The sequence below is a fragment of the Chiloscyllium plagiosum genome, unplaced genomic scaffold (genome assembly GCF_037043375.1).
Source record: "Chiloscyllium plagiosum isolate Xiang-an unplaced genomic scaffold, Cpla_swu_hap1 HiC_scaffold_12, whole genome shotgun sequence".
In the NCBI taxonomy this organism is placed as follows: Eukaryota; Metazoa; Chordata; class Chondrichthyes; order Orectolobiformes; family Hemiscylliidae; genus Chiloscyllium; species Chiloscyllium plagiosum.
In genome coordinates this window covers 106,623,410-106,643,421 of record NW_028270150.1, presented here as the reverse complement: position 1 = coordinate 106,643,421, position 20,012 = coordinate 106,623,410, and the positions used below count along the sequence as shown (strand labels likewise).

Sequence of the window (20,012 nt, the reverse complement as noted above, 5' to 3'; positions counted from 1 at the left end):
GCACAGTGGTTAGCACTGTTGCCTCACAGCGTCAGAGACCCAGGTTCAACTCCTGCCCCAGGCACCTGTCTGTATGGAGTTTGCACATTCTCCCCATGTCTGCGTGGGTTTCTTCTGGCTGCTCCGGTTTCCTCCCAAAATCCAAAGATGTGCAGGTTAGGTGAATTGGTCATGCTAAATTGTCTATCGTGTTAGGTGAAGGGGTAAATGTACGGGAATGGGTCTGGTTGCTCTTTGGAGGGTTGGTGTGGACTTGTTGGGCCGAAGGACCTGTCTCCACACTGTAAGTAATCTAATCTAATCTAACTACGCCATGTTCTTTGTGACCTGCAGCACATTATCAATGGGGATGAGCACCTTGTTAAGACCTTCACACACCTCCAGTGCTCACCTTTAAACAACCACTAAACCTCAAACAGATCATTGTTCTAAGCAAACTGCCCGTCTTTCAGAACAACTTCATACAACCCTATCACGGTAGGTGCTGCAAGACGTGTCAGAGTGTGGACATGGATACCACCATTACATGTGGGGACACCTCCCACCATGTACGTGGCAGGTACTCATGCGACTCAGCCAGTGTTGTCTATCTCATACACTGCAGGCAAGGATGCCCTGAGGCTTGATACATTGGTGAATCTGAGCAGAGGCTATGGCAACGGATGAATGGGCACTGCACAACAATCAACAAACAGGAGTGTTCCCTCCCAGTTGGAGAACTTCAGTGGTCCAGGACATTCAACCTTGGACCTTCAGGTGACCATCCTCCAAGTGGACTTTTGGACAGACAGCAGTGAAAAGTGGCCAAGCAGAGGCTGATAGCTAAGTTCGGTACCCATAGGGAGGGCCTCAACCGGGACCTTGGGTTCATGTCACACTACAGGTGACCACCATTGCACTAAACACACACACACACACACACACACATGCAGACAGACTCTCACACACTCCTGCAAGACACACACACAAACACACATGCACCCGCTCACAGACTTAGACTCCTTCACACTCACATACAATCTCTCTCTCTCTCTTAGACTCTCACAGCCCCCCACCCCAGTCTCTGTCTTTCTCTTTCTCTCACTCACACACACATACACATATACGTTTGTGGGGTGAATTTGTACTTGCAGACTTACATTGTGTTTTGCTCAGAAACTGCATGAATCCATGTAAGACTCTGTTAACTCATTTTTTAGATTACAATCAGTCTAAACATTATGGCACAGACAACAGCACACAGGGGGCTAACACTTTCAACACATTATTTGGGCTGACACCAATTAAAGTTAACCTGAGAATGTAACTTTTTAAAAAAGTTTTGTGATTTAAATATGAAAGAAGTGAAACTATCTTGGTCATTCTAACAGATGTGAGACTTAACAAACCATAAAGGTATTTTTCAATGTATAATTTCAGTTACATCACACTGTAAACTTTTGCTATAAATTCTGTGTCTTACAATCGTGTACTCCACAACCACCTGATGAAGGAGCAGCGCTCCGAAAGCTAGTGCTTCCAATTAAACCTGTTGGACTATAACCCGGTGTTGTGTGATTTTTAACATTGTACAAAGATATGAGGGAGGAACTAGCTGCAGTTGCTTGGAAAGGGAGACTATCGGGGTGGAGCAGGAGTTTCTCGGGATAATTTGGGAAGCGCAACAGAAATTCATCGCAAGTAAGAAGAAACATAGTAGAGGAAGCCCGAGGCAACGATAGCTGGATAGGGAAGTCTGGAACAGCATAAAAGCAAAGGAAAAGAATACAATGTGGTGAAGGTCAGTGGGAAGCCAGAGATTGGAAAGCCTTTACAATCCAGCAGAGGATAATTAAAAAAGTAATAAGGCTAGAGAAAACGAAGCATGAGAAATGACAAAGGAACTTGAGAGTTACTTTGCATCAGTCTTCGTGGTGCATGACGCCAGTAGCAACACCAGAACTTTGAGAGTCAGGGGGCAGAGGTGATTGTAGTGACCATCATTACGGTGAAAATACTGGGGAAGCTGAAAGGTCTGAAGGTGGATAAATCACCCAGACCGGATGGTCGACACCCTCGCGTTCTGAAGGACATGTCTGAGGAATTTGTGGAGAAATTGCTGGTGATCGTTCAGGAGTCCCTGAAGTCAGGGAGGGGCCCATAGGTTTCGAAAGTGGCTAATGTAACACCCCTGTTTAAGAAGGGAAGGAGGCTGGTTAACGTGAACTCAGTCATTTGTGAAGATTTTAAACTCCATTATTAAGGATGAGATTGTGGAGTTCTGGAAGTTCATGGTAACAAAGAAGGGTTGAGTCAGAGTGGCTTCGTCAAGGGGAGGTCATGCCTGACAAATTTGTTAGAATTCTGTGAGGAGGTAATGAGCAAGTTAGACAAAGGACATTTGGATTTCCAGAAGGCCTTTGACAAGGTGTCACACAGTGGTTGCTAAATAAGATAAGATCCTTTAGTGTTAGGGGCAAGGCATTGGCAGGATATTGGATAGGCCAGCTGGTGGAAGGGAGAGAATGGGGATAAAGGGATCTTTTTTGGGATGGTAGCTGCAGACTAGTGGAATGCTGCAGGGCTCAGTGTTGGACCATAACTATTCATGTTACATATTAACGATCTGGGTGAAGGAACTGAGGGCCTTATTGCAATGTTTGCAGATGACATGAAGATTGATGAAGGTTTAAGGATTGTTGAGCAAATGGGGAGGTTGCAGATGTACTTGGACAGGCTCAGAAAGTGGGGCAAAAGTGGTAGATGGAATACAATGGGAGAAAGTGTAAGGTTATGCACATTGGTTGGAAGAATAGAAGCATATACTATTTTCTAAATGGGGAAAGGTTTCAGAAATCTGAAGCTCAAAAGGACATGGGCGTCCTTGTTCAGATTGTCTTTCACATGTTGGTTTGGTTGACAGTGAGAAAGGCAAATGCAGTGTTAGCATTCATTTCAAGAGGGCTAGAAAATGAGCAGAGATGTACTGCAGAGGTTATATAAGGCTCTGGTCAGACTGCATTTGGAATATTGAGAGCTGTGTTTGGTGCCATATCTAAGGAAGGATGTGTTGGTGTTGAAAGGGGTCCTGAGGAGATTTACGAGAATGATCCTAGGGCTGAAAGGCTTGTCATATGAGGAGTGATTGGGGACTCTGGACCTATACTCGATGGAGTTCAGAAAGATAAGAGATGGATCTCATTGAAACTTAGAGAACACTGAGAGGCCTGGATAGAGTGAATGTGAAGTAGATGCTTCCAACTAGTAGGAGATGAGGACCCTACAGTCTCAGAGTGAAGGGAAGACCCTTTAGAACTGAGAGGAGGAATTTTTTTCAATTAGGTGGTGAATCTATGGAACTCATTTTTGCAGGAGGCTGTGGAGGCCAAAGCATTCAGTTTATTTAAGACAGAGATAGATACGTTCTTGATTAGTAAGGAGATAAAGGGTTATGTGGGGAAGGCAGGAGAATGGGTTTGAGAAACGTGTCAGCTATGATCGAGTGGTGGAGCAGACTTGATGGAATGAATACTTGAATTCTGCTCCAATATCTGATGGTCCTATAGTCCATTTGGCGCATGTAGACCCACAATGAAAATGAGAAAGGAGTTCCAGGTGTTGAGCCAGCCACGGTGAAGGCAGGATGATGTATGGCTTGAAGGAGAACTTGCAGGTGATGGTGCTCCTATGTACCTGCTGCCCATGTCTGTTAAGATGGAAGTGGACATTTGTCTGGAAGGTGATATCTGAGGAGCCTTGTTAATTTCTGCAGTACATCTTGAAGAAGATGCACACACTGCTGTTATTGAGTGTCGGTGGTGACGTGATTGGATATTTATGGATATGGTGCTGATCACACAGCTGCTTTGTCCTTGATGGTCAAGGTCGGAGTGGTGCTAGAAAAGCGCAGCAGGTCAGGCAGCATTTCGAGGAGTAGGAAAATCGACGTTTTGGGCAAAAGCCCTTCTTCAGGGCATTCCTGATGAAGGGCTTTTGCCTGAAATGCCGATTTTCCTGCTCCTCGGATGCTGCCTGACCTGAGCTTTTCCAGTACCACTCTAATCTTGACTCTGATCTCTAGCGTCTGCAGTCCACACTTTCACCTTGTCCTTGATGGTGTCAAGCTTTTTCAATGTTGTTGGAACTGCAGCCATCCCGGCAAGTGGGGGTATTCTGTCATGTTACTGGTACCTTTGATGGTGAATAGACTATGGGGGTTCAGGAGGTGAGCCACGTGCTGCAGGATTCCAAACTGACCTGCTTGTATAGCCAGCCTGCCCAGATCACTTTCTGGTCATTGATAACCCCACAGGGGATATTGATTTCAGGGCATTCAGTGATGGTAATGCCATTTGAATGTTAAGAAGCAATGGTTAGATTCACTAAAGTTGATGAGAATTGGTCGGCTGTGCCGAAGTCAACCCATGTCATAATGGGACCAGAGTGTGGGGTTTGGGTAAAAAAGATTTGCAAGGATGTAATCAGGTTTTAAATTTAATGAACTCTATGCAGTTTTCTGTTTTTGATTCAAATCACTGCAGCCTCTCGTTCTTAATATTGCATCTGATTCAGGCTAATTCTCACCCACTCCTATTCACATTATTATGTTACATGAATTTCTGTCAGCACAGCCTACTAATTTCCTCCTATTCTTAGCTCGCATGATCACTTATTCAGCTTCTCTTATGTCCTGGCTTCCTATCAGTAATCTGCCTACCCCTTTCATCTCTCTACCTGGGCTCCATCTTCACTTATCCACTCACCTCTCTTCTCATCCCACCCTCCTCCCACAAAAAAGCAAGAGGAATACCAATGTTTTATCCCAGCTGTTTTCACTCATGAGGAGGGGTCACTGGGCTCGAAACACAAACTCTGCTTTGTCCCACAGATGCTGCCAGATCTGCTGACTGTTTTCAGCAATTTTTGCTTTTGTTTCAGATCTCTAGCATCTGCAGTTCTCTTTTTTTTAATGTTTGTGGAGCCTTCTCTAGTGAGTTGTTAATTGTTTATCACATTTAGGACTGACTGTGACAGGGCTAGAGGTTAAAATAGACTCATGTTTACAAACTCATCATTATGAATATCAACCAGTCAGTGATGAGCTTTCAACTCTGAAAAGATGGGCCTGCATGTCGTGGTAGCATATTTATGAACTGTTGGCATAGAACTACTAGTTTAAGGTCTAATCCTTTCTGAGCTCCCTCTTTACACCGGAACACGTAGGATTAAAACAACATGGGGTGTTATGGATGAGAGGACCATTGGGAAACCAGTTTTGTGCTCTATGTTCACATGATTTGCTGAAATGGTTGTTGTGCTGATCAGAACACTGCTTCTCAGTCTTTCTCCTCTGGATGCTTTCACTAATTTGTGAGAGACATAAGGTGGCTTGGTACAAACTTATAAAATGGTCTCTCACTTATTAAGTAAAAGTCACACCAATTGTTGAAGAAAAGATAAACTCCTATCCTCAGGTTTGATGTCACTTACTGCAGAGAACAGAGAGAGCTGCAGAACTGGCCTGGAGGCCTGAAGGCTTCCTACTATCCTGTTGACCACACCAAGCTGTTCAGCTACCTTACAAGCAAACATGTAATTGTTGGCAGACAGAAGGCCTTTGTCATTGATAAAAGTTCATGGGCCAATCAGCTACTTATCAGCCGAATCTCTATTTGCATGTATTCCAACTTGTCTGTAGACTACGCTTCAACTGTTGTTTGATCGGCAGTTTTACTAATGGTGCTTACAATGAGTGTCAGGTTATTTGCTTTTAAAAACTTGTGCAGTCCTTTTAAAATCCATTCTTTTCACATTTTAGTCCAAATTAAAAATAAAATAAAAACAAGCAATCTTTATATAGGCATCTTATAATCTTATATAAGATCACGGAACAGTTAGAACATAGAACAATACAGCACAGAACAGGCCCTTCGGCCCACGATGTTGTGCCGAACATTTGTCCTAGCTTAAGCACTCATCCATGTACCTATCTAATTGCCACTTAAAGATCACCAATGATTCTGACTCTGCCACTCCCACAGGCAGCGCATTCCATGCCCCCACCACTCTCTGGGTAAAGAACCTACCCCTGACATCCCCCCTATACCTTCCACCCTTCACCTTAAATTTATGTCCCCTTGTAACACTCTGTTGTACCCGGGGAAAAAGTTTCTGACTGTCCACTCTATCTATTCCTCTGATCGTCTTATAAACCTCTATCAAGTCACCCCTCATCCTTCGCCGTTCCAATGAGAAAAGGCCGAGCACTCTCAACCTATCCTCGTACGACCTATTCTCCATTCCAGGCAACATCCTGGTAAATCTTCTCTGCACCCTCTCCAAAGCTTCCACATCTTTTCTAAAGGGAGGCGACCAGAACTGCACACAGTACTCCAAATGTGGCCTAACCAAGGTCCTGTAGAGCTGCAACATCACCTCACAATTCTTGAATTCAATCCCTCTGCTAATGAACGCTAATACACCATAGGCCTTCTTACAAGCTCTATCCACCTGAGTGGCAACTTTCAAAGATCTATGAACATAGACCCCAAGATCCCTCTGCTTACTAAGAACCCTACCATTAACCCTGTATTCCGCATTCTTATTTGTCCTTCCAAAATGGACAACCTCACACTTGGCAGGGTTGAACTCCATCTGCCACTCCTCAGCCCAGCTCTGCATCATATCTAAGTCCCTTTGCAGCCGACAACAGCCCTCCTCACTATCCACAACTCCACCAATCTTCGTATCGTCTGCAAATTTACTGACCCACCCTTCGACTCCCTCATCCAAGTCATTAATAAAAAACAGGCATGGTTATTATGACGAGCATGTGGGTTTCCAACAGCATCTGATGCACATCAAAGGTTGCTCTACTGAATATGAACTCATTGTATATGGGATAGCATGAATAAGGAATTGGTTAGCTATCAGGAAGCAGAGAGTAGGGATGGCTGGGTCTTTTTCAGGCTGGCAAGCTCTCAGCAGTGGATTGACATTGGGATCAGTACTCGGTCTCAACTATTTGAAGCTTATATTAATGCCTTGGATATGAAGACCAAAGGTATTATGGCTAAATTCGCTGATGACACCAAGATAGCTAGAAAAGTAAGTTGTCAAATGGAGGTAGAAAGTATGTAAAGGGTATACGTGAGTTAAGTGAGTGGGCAAAAATTTGGAAGATGCGGCATATTGTGAACTTGTCCACTTGGTTAGGAAGAATTGAAAATCAGTGTACTATTTAAATGTGGAGAGACTGCAGAACATGGAGATACAGAGGAATCCAGATGTCCAAAAAAAATGTTATTGAGCAGGTACAGGAAGAGGTTTGAAATGCAAATTGAATATTACCATTTATTACAAGAGGAATTGCGAAGAAAAGTAAGGAAATTTTACTGGAGCTTTACAAAGCCTTGGTGAGATAACATTTGGATTACAGTGTCCTTATGATTGCTTAAGATATAATTGTTTTAGCAGCAGTTCAAATAAAGTTCACTGAATATTCCTGGGATCGCTGAAGAAAGGTTGAGCTTTTTTGACGTTTGTTGATTACAGGTCAGAAGAATCACTGGTCATCTTATAACATGTAACACCCTGAGGAGAAGAGAGAGTGAAAAGTTTAAGCCTATACTCTCTGGAATTTAGAAGAATGAGGGTAGATTAACTTGAGGTATTCAAGTTGATAAAAGATATGGATAACATAGATGCGGAATGGATGCTTCCTCTTGTGGGCATTCTGGGATGAGGTGTCATGGTCTAAGGATAAGGGGTAACAAATTTAAAACAGTGTTGACGAGAAACAACTTCTCCCAAAGGGTTGGGAATGCGTGGAATTCGTCACCCTGAAGTGCGGTGGATGCTGGGACAGTGAGTAAATTTTAAGGAGGAGGTAGACAGATTTTTAATTGGTAATGGATTGATGGGTTATGAGGAGAAGGCAAGAAAATGGGGGTGAGAAGTATATCAGCCATGATCGGATGGCAGAGCAGATTTGATATGCCGAATGGCCTAATTCTGCTCCCATATCTTATGCACTCATGAATGCTGAAAGCATGGTTCACCTTCCAGGAGAGAGTCATGAGGAAAGGTCAACTCACATGCTGCCTAACCTGCTGTGCTTCTCCAGTGCCACGCTTCTCAACTTCATATAGACTAGGTCTACTGCCCTGCTCTCATCAACCTTTATCAAAGAACTCTAACAAACTTGTGAGGCATGATCTCCCAAACACAAAAGCCATGCTGACTACTCTTAATCAAACCCTGTCTTTCCAAATGCATGTGTATCTTATCTCTCAAGTAACTTACCCACCACAGATGTTAGGCTTACTGGTCTGTAGTTCCCAGGCTTTTCTTTGCAGCCCTTCTTAAATAATGGCGCAACATTCCTACCCTCCAATCTTATGGGACCTCACCCATGGCTAAGATTGATGCATAAGTAACAAACAGGGCCCCTGCAATTTCTTCTCCAGTCTTTTGCAGTGTTCTTGGATATCCACCTTCATACATTCTAATACATCCACCACCTCCTCTACTGTGATATGGACTGTCCCCAAAATATCTAACTTCCCCAAGTTTCCAACTCTTCAGTCTTTCTCCATGGTAAATACAGAGGAGAAATATTCATTGCTTATCTCCTGTGGTTCCATACATAACACTTTAGTCTTTGAGGGAACCTATTCTCTCTAGTTATTTAAAAGACTGATGTACAGAGGAACCTTGATCATCCGACTTTCGGATTATCCGAACGAGATGGCAAGGTCCCGATGCTTCGCTAAACTTTCTTATCCGGCATTTGATTATCTGAACAAAATACCTCCTGCCCGTGTTGCTCGGGTAATCGAGGTTCTTCTGTACGCCATTTGGCCCAAGTGGTCTGTACCAGGTGTTTATATCACATATTAAATAGCGAGGTGATGGCCCAGATGTTCCAGGGACCTGTGTTCAAATTCTGCCTCGGCAGATGGTGAAATTTGAATTCAATAAAAAATGATCTTGAAGTAAGAGTTTATTGACGACCATGAAACCATTGTAAATTGTTGGAAAACTCCACCTGGTTCACTGATGCCCCTTAAAAACTGCAATCCATGGCTGGCTCATGTGTGACAGCAATGTGGTCAACTTTTAACTGTCCTTTGGGCAATTAACTGCTCTTCTTGCCAGCGATAGCCACCTTCTTCATTGAGTTAACGAAAATCATCTCACCCGAGCAGCATATCTTTGTGTTCATCTCACCCTCATACTTATTTATTTGCCTGTTAAATGCGTCTGTGCTTGGTTTCAATTTGCTCAGTTTGATGAATGGCTGGTTTGCAGTGCAGAGTGACATCAACAACCATGTGGGTTCAATTCCCACACCGGCTGAATTGAAGGTCCTTCTTCTCAACCTCTTCCCTCGCATGATGCGAGCTGACACTCAGGTTAAACCAACATCAATACTCTCTTTCTAATGAGAGAGCAGCTTTATATGGTCCTTTGGGACGATGATGACTTTACTTATTTACCTACATCTGTGCTATTTACCTCTAAGCACTCCATGAATATCAGGACCACTTGTTACCCTGTCAAATCAACAACCATACAACTAAAGCACAATAATGTTTTATATCCTAATGGTACGTAATTCAAGAGAGTTTTAACTTCTGTCCGGTTTATGAGGACAGTGTTGTTTCCGGTGTGATTTCATATTCCTGATGAAGGGCTTTTGCCCGAGACGTCGATTTTACTGATCCTTGGATGTTGCCTGAACTGCTGTGCTCTTCCAGCACCACTAATCCAGAATCTGGTTTCCAGCATCAGCAGTCATTGTTTTTACCTCGATTCATATGCCAGTCTGAGTAAAGAAAATTCTCACAAATTCAGAACTAAATTTATTCCTGCACAAAAGCCAAGTCGACTTCACCCCTTGTCTACTGCATAACCAATCTCTCCCTCATTCATGGCCTCTCAATGACGTGGTGGTGACATTGAGTGATTGTTTCTCCTGCCGGGTAGGGGGGGTGGTCAAGAACACAGGAGTTCAGTCTTGGGCATTCAGTTTGTGAGTGAGGTCAAGAAATATTTTGTCAATTGAGGGGTTTTGAATCTTTGCAATTCCCTACTCTAGACAGGCCTCACTGAATGTGCTTAAGGCTTGCATGGATAGATTGTTGTTCTCTGTCAATCGAGGGATATGGGAAGTCAGTGTGAAAGTAGAATTAAATCCAAAGATTAGTCAAGATTATACTGAATGGTGGAGTGAACACGATGGGTTTACTGCCTACTTCTTACATTCCTGATTCTTGTAAGTGATGTGAAATAAAATAGAAGAGACTGTTGGTTTGGGTGAAAAATGTTTTAAACCCTTCTTCAGACTCTCTAATTGAGCAATCTCTGGAATATCAGGACCACTTGTTACCCTGTCAAATCAACAACCATACAACTAAAGCACAATAATGTTTTATATCCTAATGGTACGTAATTCAAGAGAGTTTTAACTTCTGTCCGGTTTATGAGGACAGTGTTGTTTCCGGTGTGATTTTCACTACAAGTAATTCAAGTTTTGAAATTGTGCTGCTTGATTGCTGTGTTGTGAAGGTGAGAACAATAATTAAATCAATTTTCATTCTGACCAGTGTTGGAACCCTTACCTCAGGCACTGGCACAGCACCTTCGATGGATCATGCAGAAAGATCTGTTGGGACAAGATGTTTTCCTAATAGGTCCACCTGGTCCTTTACGACGCTCCATTGCTATGCAGTATTTGGTAAGCCATTTTCTAGTTCCTATGCAAATACTGTCAACGTGTTGTAGTTCCAGTTTGTTGATTTTTTTGTGAGATGACTAATTCTGTTTTGGGAAAGAAATCGATTTGCAGTTTACCAGTGTGTGGATATGAATAACAATGAATATCAATGGTGATATTGTTTGGGAAAGGGAAGAGTGCAAGATTAGTCAATTGCAAATGTTAGGATGATAGCTACATTCTGCCGCCAAGATTGTTTAACTGAAGGAGATTACATGGTTTTTAAGTATTTTCTCAGGGTGTCTGTCTACACATTTAAAAACGGTATTGAGCATGCCCCAGTACTTAGGAGAAAGTGAGGATTACAAATGCTGGAGAGTCAGAGTCGAAAAGTGTGGTATTGGAAAAGCACAGCCGGTCAGGCAGCATCCGAGGAGCAGGAGAGTCGATGTTTCAGGCATAAGCCCTTCATCAGGCATGTGGAAATGAGATAAATAGGAGGGTGGGGCTGGGGGGGAAGGTACCTGGAAAGGGGAAAGGTGGATGCAGATGAGGGGCAATTGCGATAGGTCGGTGGGGAGGGTGGAGCGGATAGGTGGGGAAGGAAGATGGACAGGTCAGTAGGGCGGTGCCAAGTTGGAAGGTTGGAGCGAGGATGTGGTGGGGGGAGGGGAGATTTGGAAACTAGCGAAGTTGATGTTGATGCTTTGTGGTTGAAGGGTCTCTAGGCAGATGAGGCGTTCTTCCTCCAGGTGTTGGGTAGCTTGGATTTGGCTGTGAAGGAGACCCAGGACTTGGATGTCCTTAGGGGATTGGGAGGGGGAGTTGAAGTGGTCAGCCACTGGGTGGTGAAGTTGTTTGGTGCTTGTGTCCCAGAAATGTTCCCTGAAATGTTTCACGAGTTGGCATCATGTCTCCCTGATTACTGTTCACTTTAGTGATAGAAAGGGATAGGTGTATACCACTGGGCAAGAGTTACAGCTGGGGGAAAGGCAATTACGATGCGATTAGGCAAGTTTTAGGAAGCATAGGATGGGGAAGAAAACTGCAGGGGATGGGCACATTAGAAATGTGGAGCTTATTCAAGGAAAAGCTACTGTGTGTCCTAGATAAGTATGTACCTGTCAGGCAGGGAGGAACTGTAGAGCGTGGGAGCCATGGTTTACGAAGGAAGTGGAATCTCTGGTTAAGAGGCAGAAGAAGGCTTATGTTAGGATGAGATGTGAAGGCTCAGTTAGGGCACTTGAGGGTTACGGTAGCCGGGAAAGACCTAAAGAGAGAGCTCAGAAGAGCCAGGAGGAGACATGAGAAGTTGTCGGTGGATAGGATCAGGGAAAACCCTCAGGCTTTCCATAGGTATCTAAGGAATAAAAGAATGACGAGAGTAAGATTAGGGCCAATCAAGGATAGTAGTAGGACGTTGTGTGTGGAGTCGGAGGAGATAGGGAAAGCACTAAATGAATATTTTTCGACAGTATTCACTCTAGAAAACGACAATGTTGTCAAGGAGATTATTGACATACAGGCTGCTAGACTGGGGGTGGGATTGAGGTTCACAAGGAAGAGGTATTAGAAATCCTGCAGTGTGTGAAAATAGATAGGTCCCCTGGGCTGGATGGGATTTATCCTAGGATCCTCTGGGAAGCCAGGGAGGAGATTACCGAGCCTTTGACATTGATCTTTAAATCGTCATTGGCTACAGGAATAGTGCCAGAAGACTGGGGGATAGCAAATGTGGTTCCCCTGTTCAAGAAGGGGAGTAGAGACAACCCTGGTAATTATAGAGCAGTGAGCCTTACTTCAGTTGTTGGTAAAGTATTGGAAAAGGTTATAAGGGATAGGATTTATAATCATCCAGAAAAGAATAATTTGATTATGGATAGTCAGCATGGTTTTGTGAAGGGAAAGTCATGCCTCACAAACCTTACTGAGTTCTTTGAGAAGGTGCCCAAACAGGTAGATGAGAGTAAACAGGTCGATGTGGTGTATATGGATTTCAGCAAGGCGTTCGATGAGGTTCCCCACAGTAGGCTATTATACAAAATGCGGAGGAATGGGATTGTGGAAGACATAGCAGTTTGGATCAGTAATTGGCTTGCTGAAAGAAGACAGAGGGTGGTGGTTGATGGGAAATGATCATCCTGGAGTCCAGTTACTAGTGGTGTACCGCAAGGGTCAGTGTTGGGTCCACTGCTGTTCGTCATTTTTATAAATGACCTGGATGACGGTGTCGAAGGGTGGGTTAGTAAATTTGCAGATGACACTAAGGTCGGTGGAGTTGTGGATAGTGACGAAGGATGTTGCAGGTTACAGAGAGACATAGATAAGCTGCAGAGCTGGGCTGAGAGATGGCAAATGGAGTTTAATGCGGACAAGTGTGGGGTGATTCACTTTGGAAGGAGTGACAGGAATGTGGAGTACGGGGCTAATGGTAAGATTCTTGGTAGTGTAGATGAGCAGAGAGATCTCGGTGTCCAGGTACACAGATCCTTGAAAGTTGCCACCCAGGTTGACAGGGTTGTTAAGAAAGCATTCAGTGTTTTAGCTTTTATTAATAGAGGGATCGAGTTCCGGAACCATGAGGTTATGCTGCAGCTATGCAAAACTCTGGTGCGGCCGCACTTGGAGTATTGTGTACAGTTCTGGTCATCGCATTATAAGAAGGATGTGGAAGCTTTGGAAAGGGTGCAGAGGAGATTTACTCGGATGTTGCCTGGTATGGAGGGAAGGTCTTATGAGGAAAGGCTGAGGGACTTGAGGCTGCTTTTGTTGGAGAGAATGTGGTTGAGAGGTGACTTAATAGAGACAAAAAAGATAATCAGTGGGTTAGATAGGGTGGACAGGGAGAACCTTTTTCCAAGAATGGTGACAGCGAGCACGAGGGACATGGCTTTAAATTGAGGAGTGATAGATATAGGTCAGATGTCAGAGGTTGTTTCTTTACTCAGAGAGTAGTAAGGGTATGGAATGCTTTGCCTGCAACGGTAGTAGATTCGCCAACTTTAAGTACATTTAAGTCGTCATTGGACAAGTATATGGACGTACATGGAATAGTGTAGGTTAGATGGGCTTCAGATTGGTATGACAGGTGGGTGCAACATCGAGGGCTGAACGGCCTGTACTGCGCTGTAATGTTCTATGAAGAGGAAACCACATCGAGAGCAATGGACACAATCAATGAGGTAGGTGGATGTGCAGGAAAATCTCTGATGGATGTGAAAAGATCGTTTAGGGCCTTGGACGGAGGGGGTAGATGTGAGAGCAGGTTTTACACTTCTTGTGGCGGCAAGGGAAGGTGCCGGGTGTGGAGGGTGGGTTGATGGGGGATAGACCTGTTGAGCGAGTCATGGAGGGAATGGTCTTTGCAAAATGCAGATAGGGCAGGGAGGAAAATATGTCTCTGTGGTGGGGTCTGATTGTAGACGGCGGAAATGGCAGACGATAATGCACTATATCCAGAGGTTAGCGGGGAGGAAGGTGAGGATCAGGGGGTTCTATTGTTATTGCGGTTGGAGGGGTGGGGTTCAAGGGTGAAGGTGCAGGAAGTGGAGGAGATCTGCTGGAGGGCATTGATCACATGGGGAGGAAATTGCAGTTCTTGAAATAGGAGACCATCTGGGATGTCCTGGTGTGGAATTGCTCCTCCTGGGAGCAGATATGGCAGAGGCGGAAGAATTGGGAGTAAGGGATCGCATTCTTATAGGATGGGAGATGGGAGGAAGTGTAGTCCAGGTATCTCTGGGAGTCGGTGGGTTTAAAATGAATGTCCATGTTGAGTCGATCATTGGAGATGGAGACGGAGGGGTCCAGGAAAGGGAGGGAAGATCTGAGATGGTCCAGGTGAACTTCAGGTCAGGGTGGAAGGTGTTAGTGAAGTTGAACTGTTTAGGTGCTTTGTGGGAGCACGAGGTGGAACTGATATAATCATTAATGTAGCGAAGGAAAAGGTGCTGGTGTAACTGTGGAAGATGGTGTTCCAAGTATCCTATGAAGAGGCAGGCATAGCTGGGGCCCATGTGGGTGCCCATGATTATTACCCTTTGGTCTGATGGAAATGGGAGGATTGGAAGGAGAAGTTGTTGAGGGTGAGGACTAGTCCCGCCAATTGAACATGTCCCAGTCGTGCCCTGCTGTGAAATCCATCACAATTCAAATGCTTGACACACCTGTAGAGCAGGAAGAACCCTGATATAATTCTTGTTAACTCAAATATCCAACTAAATAGGGATCAAGCATTGCCTTGAGCGTGTTTAAAAAACTATCAGTCTTCAATTTGTTCATGTTCATTTTCCCTTTGAGTATATTCACCTAAAAATAATTAGTAACAAGGCCACAACTTTTAATTCTGAAACAATAATTCACAATGATGTTTTCAAATTTAGCATTGATATTTTATTTTGGAAATCTGTTTTTGTGAGCTCCTGTAGGAAGATGTGCCTGGGTGACCCAGGCTGTGAATTTTGGTGGCCTTGCTCTGGCCATTCTATTGCCCTGGCAGATGCTGCTGAATCCTGGATATACACCCTATTGCTTTGTAGGCATCAAGTGCATGTACGGATCCGTTGCTACTTTCCTTAACAGCTGTGTAGATTGGCAGACCACATGCCTTAAGTAATCTGCCCCAGGTCCCCAGACTGAAATACACCTGATTTACTGACAAGCTTCGGTTTGCTAACTGCAGCAAAAACCGTCTTCCTTAATTCTATTGCTAGATTAGTGTATTTTTGTGCTGTCTGGAGCCAGTCTCCTTTATCGCTTCTGCCCAGATTCTCAAGTTCCAGCACTATCTGGTTGCTGCATTCACTTCAGAACTGTTTTTGCTTCCCATCTTGTTTCCTACCCTGTGTTGAGTCAAAGGTAAGGCAAGGAAATACAGTATTTTAATGAAGGGATATGCACAAGAGCCAAGGGATACAGAGAAATATAGGATGATAGATCACAAAACAATAATTAGCAAGTCAATCAGAAGGAGGCAGAACGATTGTGAGAAAGAAATTCAGATGTACAATAAGAGATTTCATTGAAAATGGATGAGACATAATAGAATAAGAAGTGAACAGATGAAGTGAAAGTCAAAGTAAGGGGAGAAAGTGAAGACTGCGGATGCTGAAGATCTGAGTCAAAACGTGTGGTGCTGGAAAAGCCCAGCCGGTCAGGCAGCATCCGTGGAGCAGGAGAGCCGAAGTTTTGAGCATAAGCTCTTCATCAGGAATGTGACTGAAAGTCAAAGTATAACAGGTAGCCAGAAGTGATGAAAAAGTAAGTTCTTTTATTAAACTGTTGTGATGATTTTATGGATGTTTTACTAGATTGAATTTCTTTTTTGTAACACTGGTGTTTATGAAGTTAATTGTTTAATATATGTGCATAATTCATAATTTTGAACATATATACAATAGAATCCTTTCATCTAACTGTTAATTGTGTTCCAATGTGGTGCAGTTTTCCTACAACAAGCAATATGTTTTTCTTCACAGCTGCTGCCAACTTCAGTTCCACTGGCTATAACAATTCACAATGGTGCCTTCTATCATTTTCACTCAACAAAATGATAACATTATAATTTTAAAAATAATTACTTATCACGTTTACAGTTTGCTTCTATCAGATATCTATCCTGAATTATTGACATTGAACATTTCACAAGGGCTTTATGAACATCCTGGTCTTGCTTTTTTTCTGTACAGACTGGAGATGACTTTTGTGTTGTGTAGCAGTTTGAATTGAGATTCGAGTTGTACCTGAGATCAACCACTGTCACTTTTACTCTGTAGTGTTAGAATGACAAATTGTGTATAGCTTAACTCTGGAACGTGAAACATTTTCCCAACTGTGCACCCCCCCCCCTCTCATTTTTGGAGTGGTATATTTCACCCTTTCCTCATGTCTGATTTGAAACTAAAAACAGCTTCGCACCAAATCAGCCTAAAGTGATTCTGATCCAGATGAAAGATGGTTGCCATTGTGAGACCAAAGCCTCACCAGTTGTGAGGGGAAGGATGTTGATCAAAATTAAGCATAGCAGAATAAAATATGAGAACAACTGGATTGAATTGCAGAATTTTTCCAGCACCGGAGGAAACCATTCATCCCACAGTATCTTCGCTGGCTCTCCGAATGATCACTGCACCCAAGCACTTGTTTCCTGTCTTCCTGTAGCGAGTCGTGAGTTCATGGAATGCCCTGCCAGTAGCAGTGGTGGACTCTCCCTCTTTATGGGCATTTAAACGGGCATTGGATAGGCATATGGAGGATAGTGGGCTAATGTAGGTTAGGTGGGCTTGGATCGGCGCAACATCGAGGGCCAAAGGGCCTGTACTGCGCTGTATGTTTCTATGTTCTATGTTCTCCTTTGCAGATAATAATCCAATTCCTTTTTAAATACCTTGATTGAATTTGTCTCCATCACGCTACTAAGCGGCATATTTGAATTCTTAATCACTTGCTGTGTGAAAAGCTTTTTCCTCACGTCTCCACATTGTTTCTTTATCCAGTCACCTTTAATCTGTGTCTTGTGGTTTGATGCTGCCACCAATGGGAGCTTAGATTAGATTACTTACCTACAATGTGGAAACAGGCCATTTGGCCCAACAAGTCCACACCGACCCTCCAAAGAGTAACCCACTCAGACCCAATTCCCTCTAACTAATGCACTGAACGCTATGGGCAGTTTAGCATGGGCACCTGACCTGCACAACTTTGGGACTGTCTGAGGAAACTGGAGCACCCGGAGGAAACCTACGCAGACATGGAAAGAATGTGCAAACTCCACACAGACAGTTGCCCGAGGCTGGAATCGAACATGGGTCCCTGGCGCTGTAAGGCTGCATTGTCAGTGAGCAGTCACTTGTTTCCTGTTGCCTGACCTTGTACTGTGTCTGGCCTACTGACAGATGTGAACAGCTTCAATTGTGGTTTTGCTTATTGTGATTCTCTGGGTATATTCGAAGACGTTGTTCAGTTAACCTAATGCATATTAGTTGGGCTTAACTCCACCGTTCCACCTTCTCCCCACCGCTGTCTCACTATTCTTTGGCTCGAAACATATTTAGTTTTGAGATCACCATATGGGTGATAACTGTTTGCCAAACACTTTTGCAATGCTGTAGGTTAAGCTGCTGGTTGTGAGTGGTCTTACATGTGACACAGAATTTTGATATCTGACAGATTAGATACGATGGATCAGAAATTGGCTTTTTACCAGTTATCGCAGTATAAGTTCATGAGGAAACTAAAAGTTCATACGACTGCTGTGGGCAAGAATTGCTGGAGGCCAGGTCTGCAGATGTACAAAACAAGTTTTGTAACGATCGACCCAATAACTACAGACCAGTCAGTTTAACATCGGTGGTGGGAAACAACTATTTTGGATAGAAGTAAATGTAAAAATATGGATTGATTTGGAAAAGTCACCGTGGATATGAGGAGAGAAAACTTTGTCTAAGCAACTTGCTGCCTGGTCAGCTCCACTAACTTGAGTTGGACAGGGGTCAGTTCGCCATGAAGCTCACCATATGGCTGAGGCACCTCAAGTGCATGCTCGGTGTCGAATACCTTGTTTGTACGGCTCTGGGTGGTTTGGGTCATGAACTGGAAGTGGATCAGTGCCCTCACGGCCAACTGCACTGGCATCATCCGGCCCACTTCTCTGCCAACCTGAGTTCTCTCCTCCCTTGGCAAGTGCAAACCACACTCAAGGAGGAAGCTGGTCCTGGGCAGTGGCTTCATGGTGGGAGCCGCCAGTCCTGTAAGGGAGATCTCCAGTGTATGTCGCCTGTGTCCCAGACAATGGTCAGGTCCAAGCAAAAGACAGTCAATTCCTGATAGACAGTCCGAGGCTGAGACCACCCTATGGACAGGAATTGCATGTCATAATGAAGGCCGTTTTAATTTTAACCCTGTGCTGTCCCTGTCCCAGTCCCAGAAATGCTCGATGGGGTTGGTGTAAGGGAATCTTTATTTTCATTTGCAATGGGTAAAGGAATCTTTCCCTCTGACTTTTAGAACATAGTTGTCCCTGTCCCAGAAGCATTCCATGGAGAGGGAGCTGAGGGGCCTTCATTTTTATAGTTTGCTTTGTGTTCAGCTGAGCCAAGGAATATTTATTCCAGATTTCAACACGTTATTGTCCCTACCCCAAGAGTGGGTAATGGGGGCAGAATTGAGGAAAGCCATTTTTTGTTTATTTGTTTTCCATTTTTTCCAGAGTCACTGGAGCTTTATAAAAACTGAAAGAACTGCGGATGCTGGAAATTAGAAACAGAATTTGCTGGAGAAGCTCTGCAGGTCTGGCAGCATCTGTCTATTTACTCTCCCCATGCCCCTCATGATTTTATAAATCCGTACGAGGTCATCCCCTAGCCTCTGGTGCTCCAGGGAAAACAGCCCCAGCCTATTCAGCCTCTCCCTATAGCTCAAATCCTCCAACCCTGACAACATCCTTGTAAATCTTGTCTGAACCCTTTCAAGTTTTACAACATCTTTCCAATACGAGGGAGACCAGAATTGTACGCAATATGCCAAAAGTAATCTAACCAATGTCCTATACAGCTGCAACATGAACTTTCAAACTCCTGTACTCAACACTCTGATTAATAAAGGAAAGCCTTTGCCTTCTTCACTATCCTATCTACCTGAGACTCCACTTTCAAGGAACTATGAACCTGCACTCCGAGGTCTCTTTGCTCAGCAACACTTGTCAGGAATTTACCATTAAGTGTATAAGTTGTACCCTGATTTACCTTTCCAAAATGCAGCATCTCACATTTTTCTAAATTAAACTCCACCTGCCAGTCCTCAACCCATTGGCCCATCTGATCAAAGTCAAGTTGTAATCCAAGGTAACCACCTTTGCTGTCCACTGCACCACCAATTTTGGTGTCATCTGTAAAGTTACTAACTTTACTCCCTAAGTTCACACCCAAATCATTTATATAAATGACAAAGCAGTGGACCTATACTTATGGTGAAGGATCACCACACCGGAGATGTTAACTCCGATCTATCTCCACGAATGCGACCAGACCTGCTGAACTTCTCCAGCAATTTCTGTTTATGTCACTGGAACTTTATTTCAGTTCCAGACGTGGAGAAATGTTTATTTTTCTGTTTTGAGAGATCGGAGTGTGCTCTATTTAACCCGGTACTGTCCCCATCCCAGGACTGTCTGATTCAAGCTGTTTGCAGGAGGAGTGGGGCTTGGCATTTCTGTTTACATCTTTCATTTAAAAGAGTAGAGGGCTGTTCTTCAGACTGAAGGGCTTCGACCAGCAGTGTGCCACAAAGGTCAGTGTTGGATCCACTGTTGTTCGTC

The 20,012-nt window shown here is 43.8% G+C and overlaps 1 protein-coding gene across 4 annotated transcripts in view; it reads left to right on the top strand.

Annotated features, from left to right (window-relative positions):
- Nucleotides 1–20,012, top strand: part of vwa8 (von Willebrand factor A domain containing 8) — a 367,132-nt gene that overhangs the window by 9,919 nt on the left and 337,201 nt on the right. For all 4 annotated transcript variants that reach the window (XM_087993166.1, XM_087993165.1, XM_087993168.1 and 1 more), the window contains exon 3: nt 10,590–10,720. In XM_087993166.1, the coding sequence (XP_087849292.1) occupies nt 10,590–10,720 (131 nt within the window). The remainder of the gene's footprint in view (nt 1–10,589; nt 10,721–20,012) is intronic.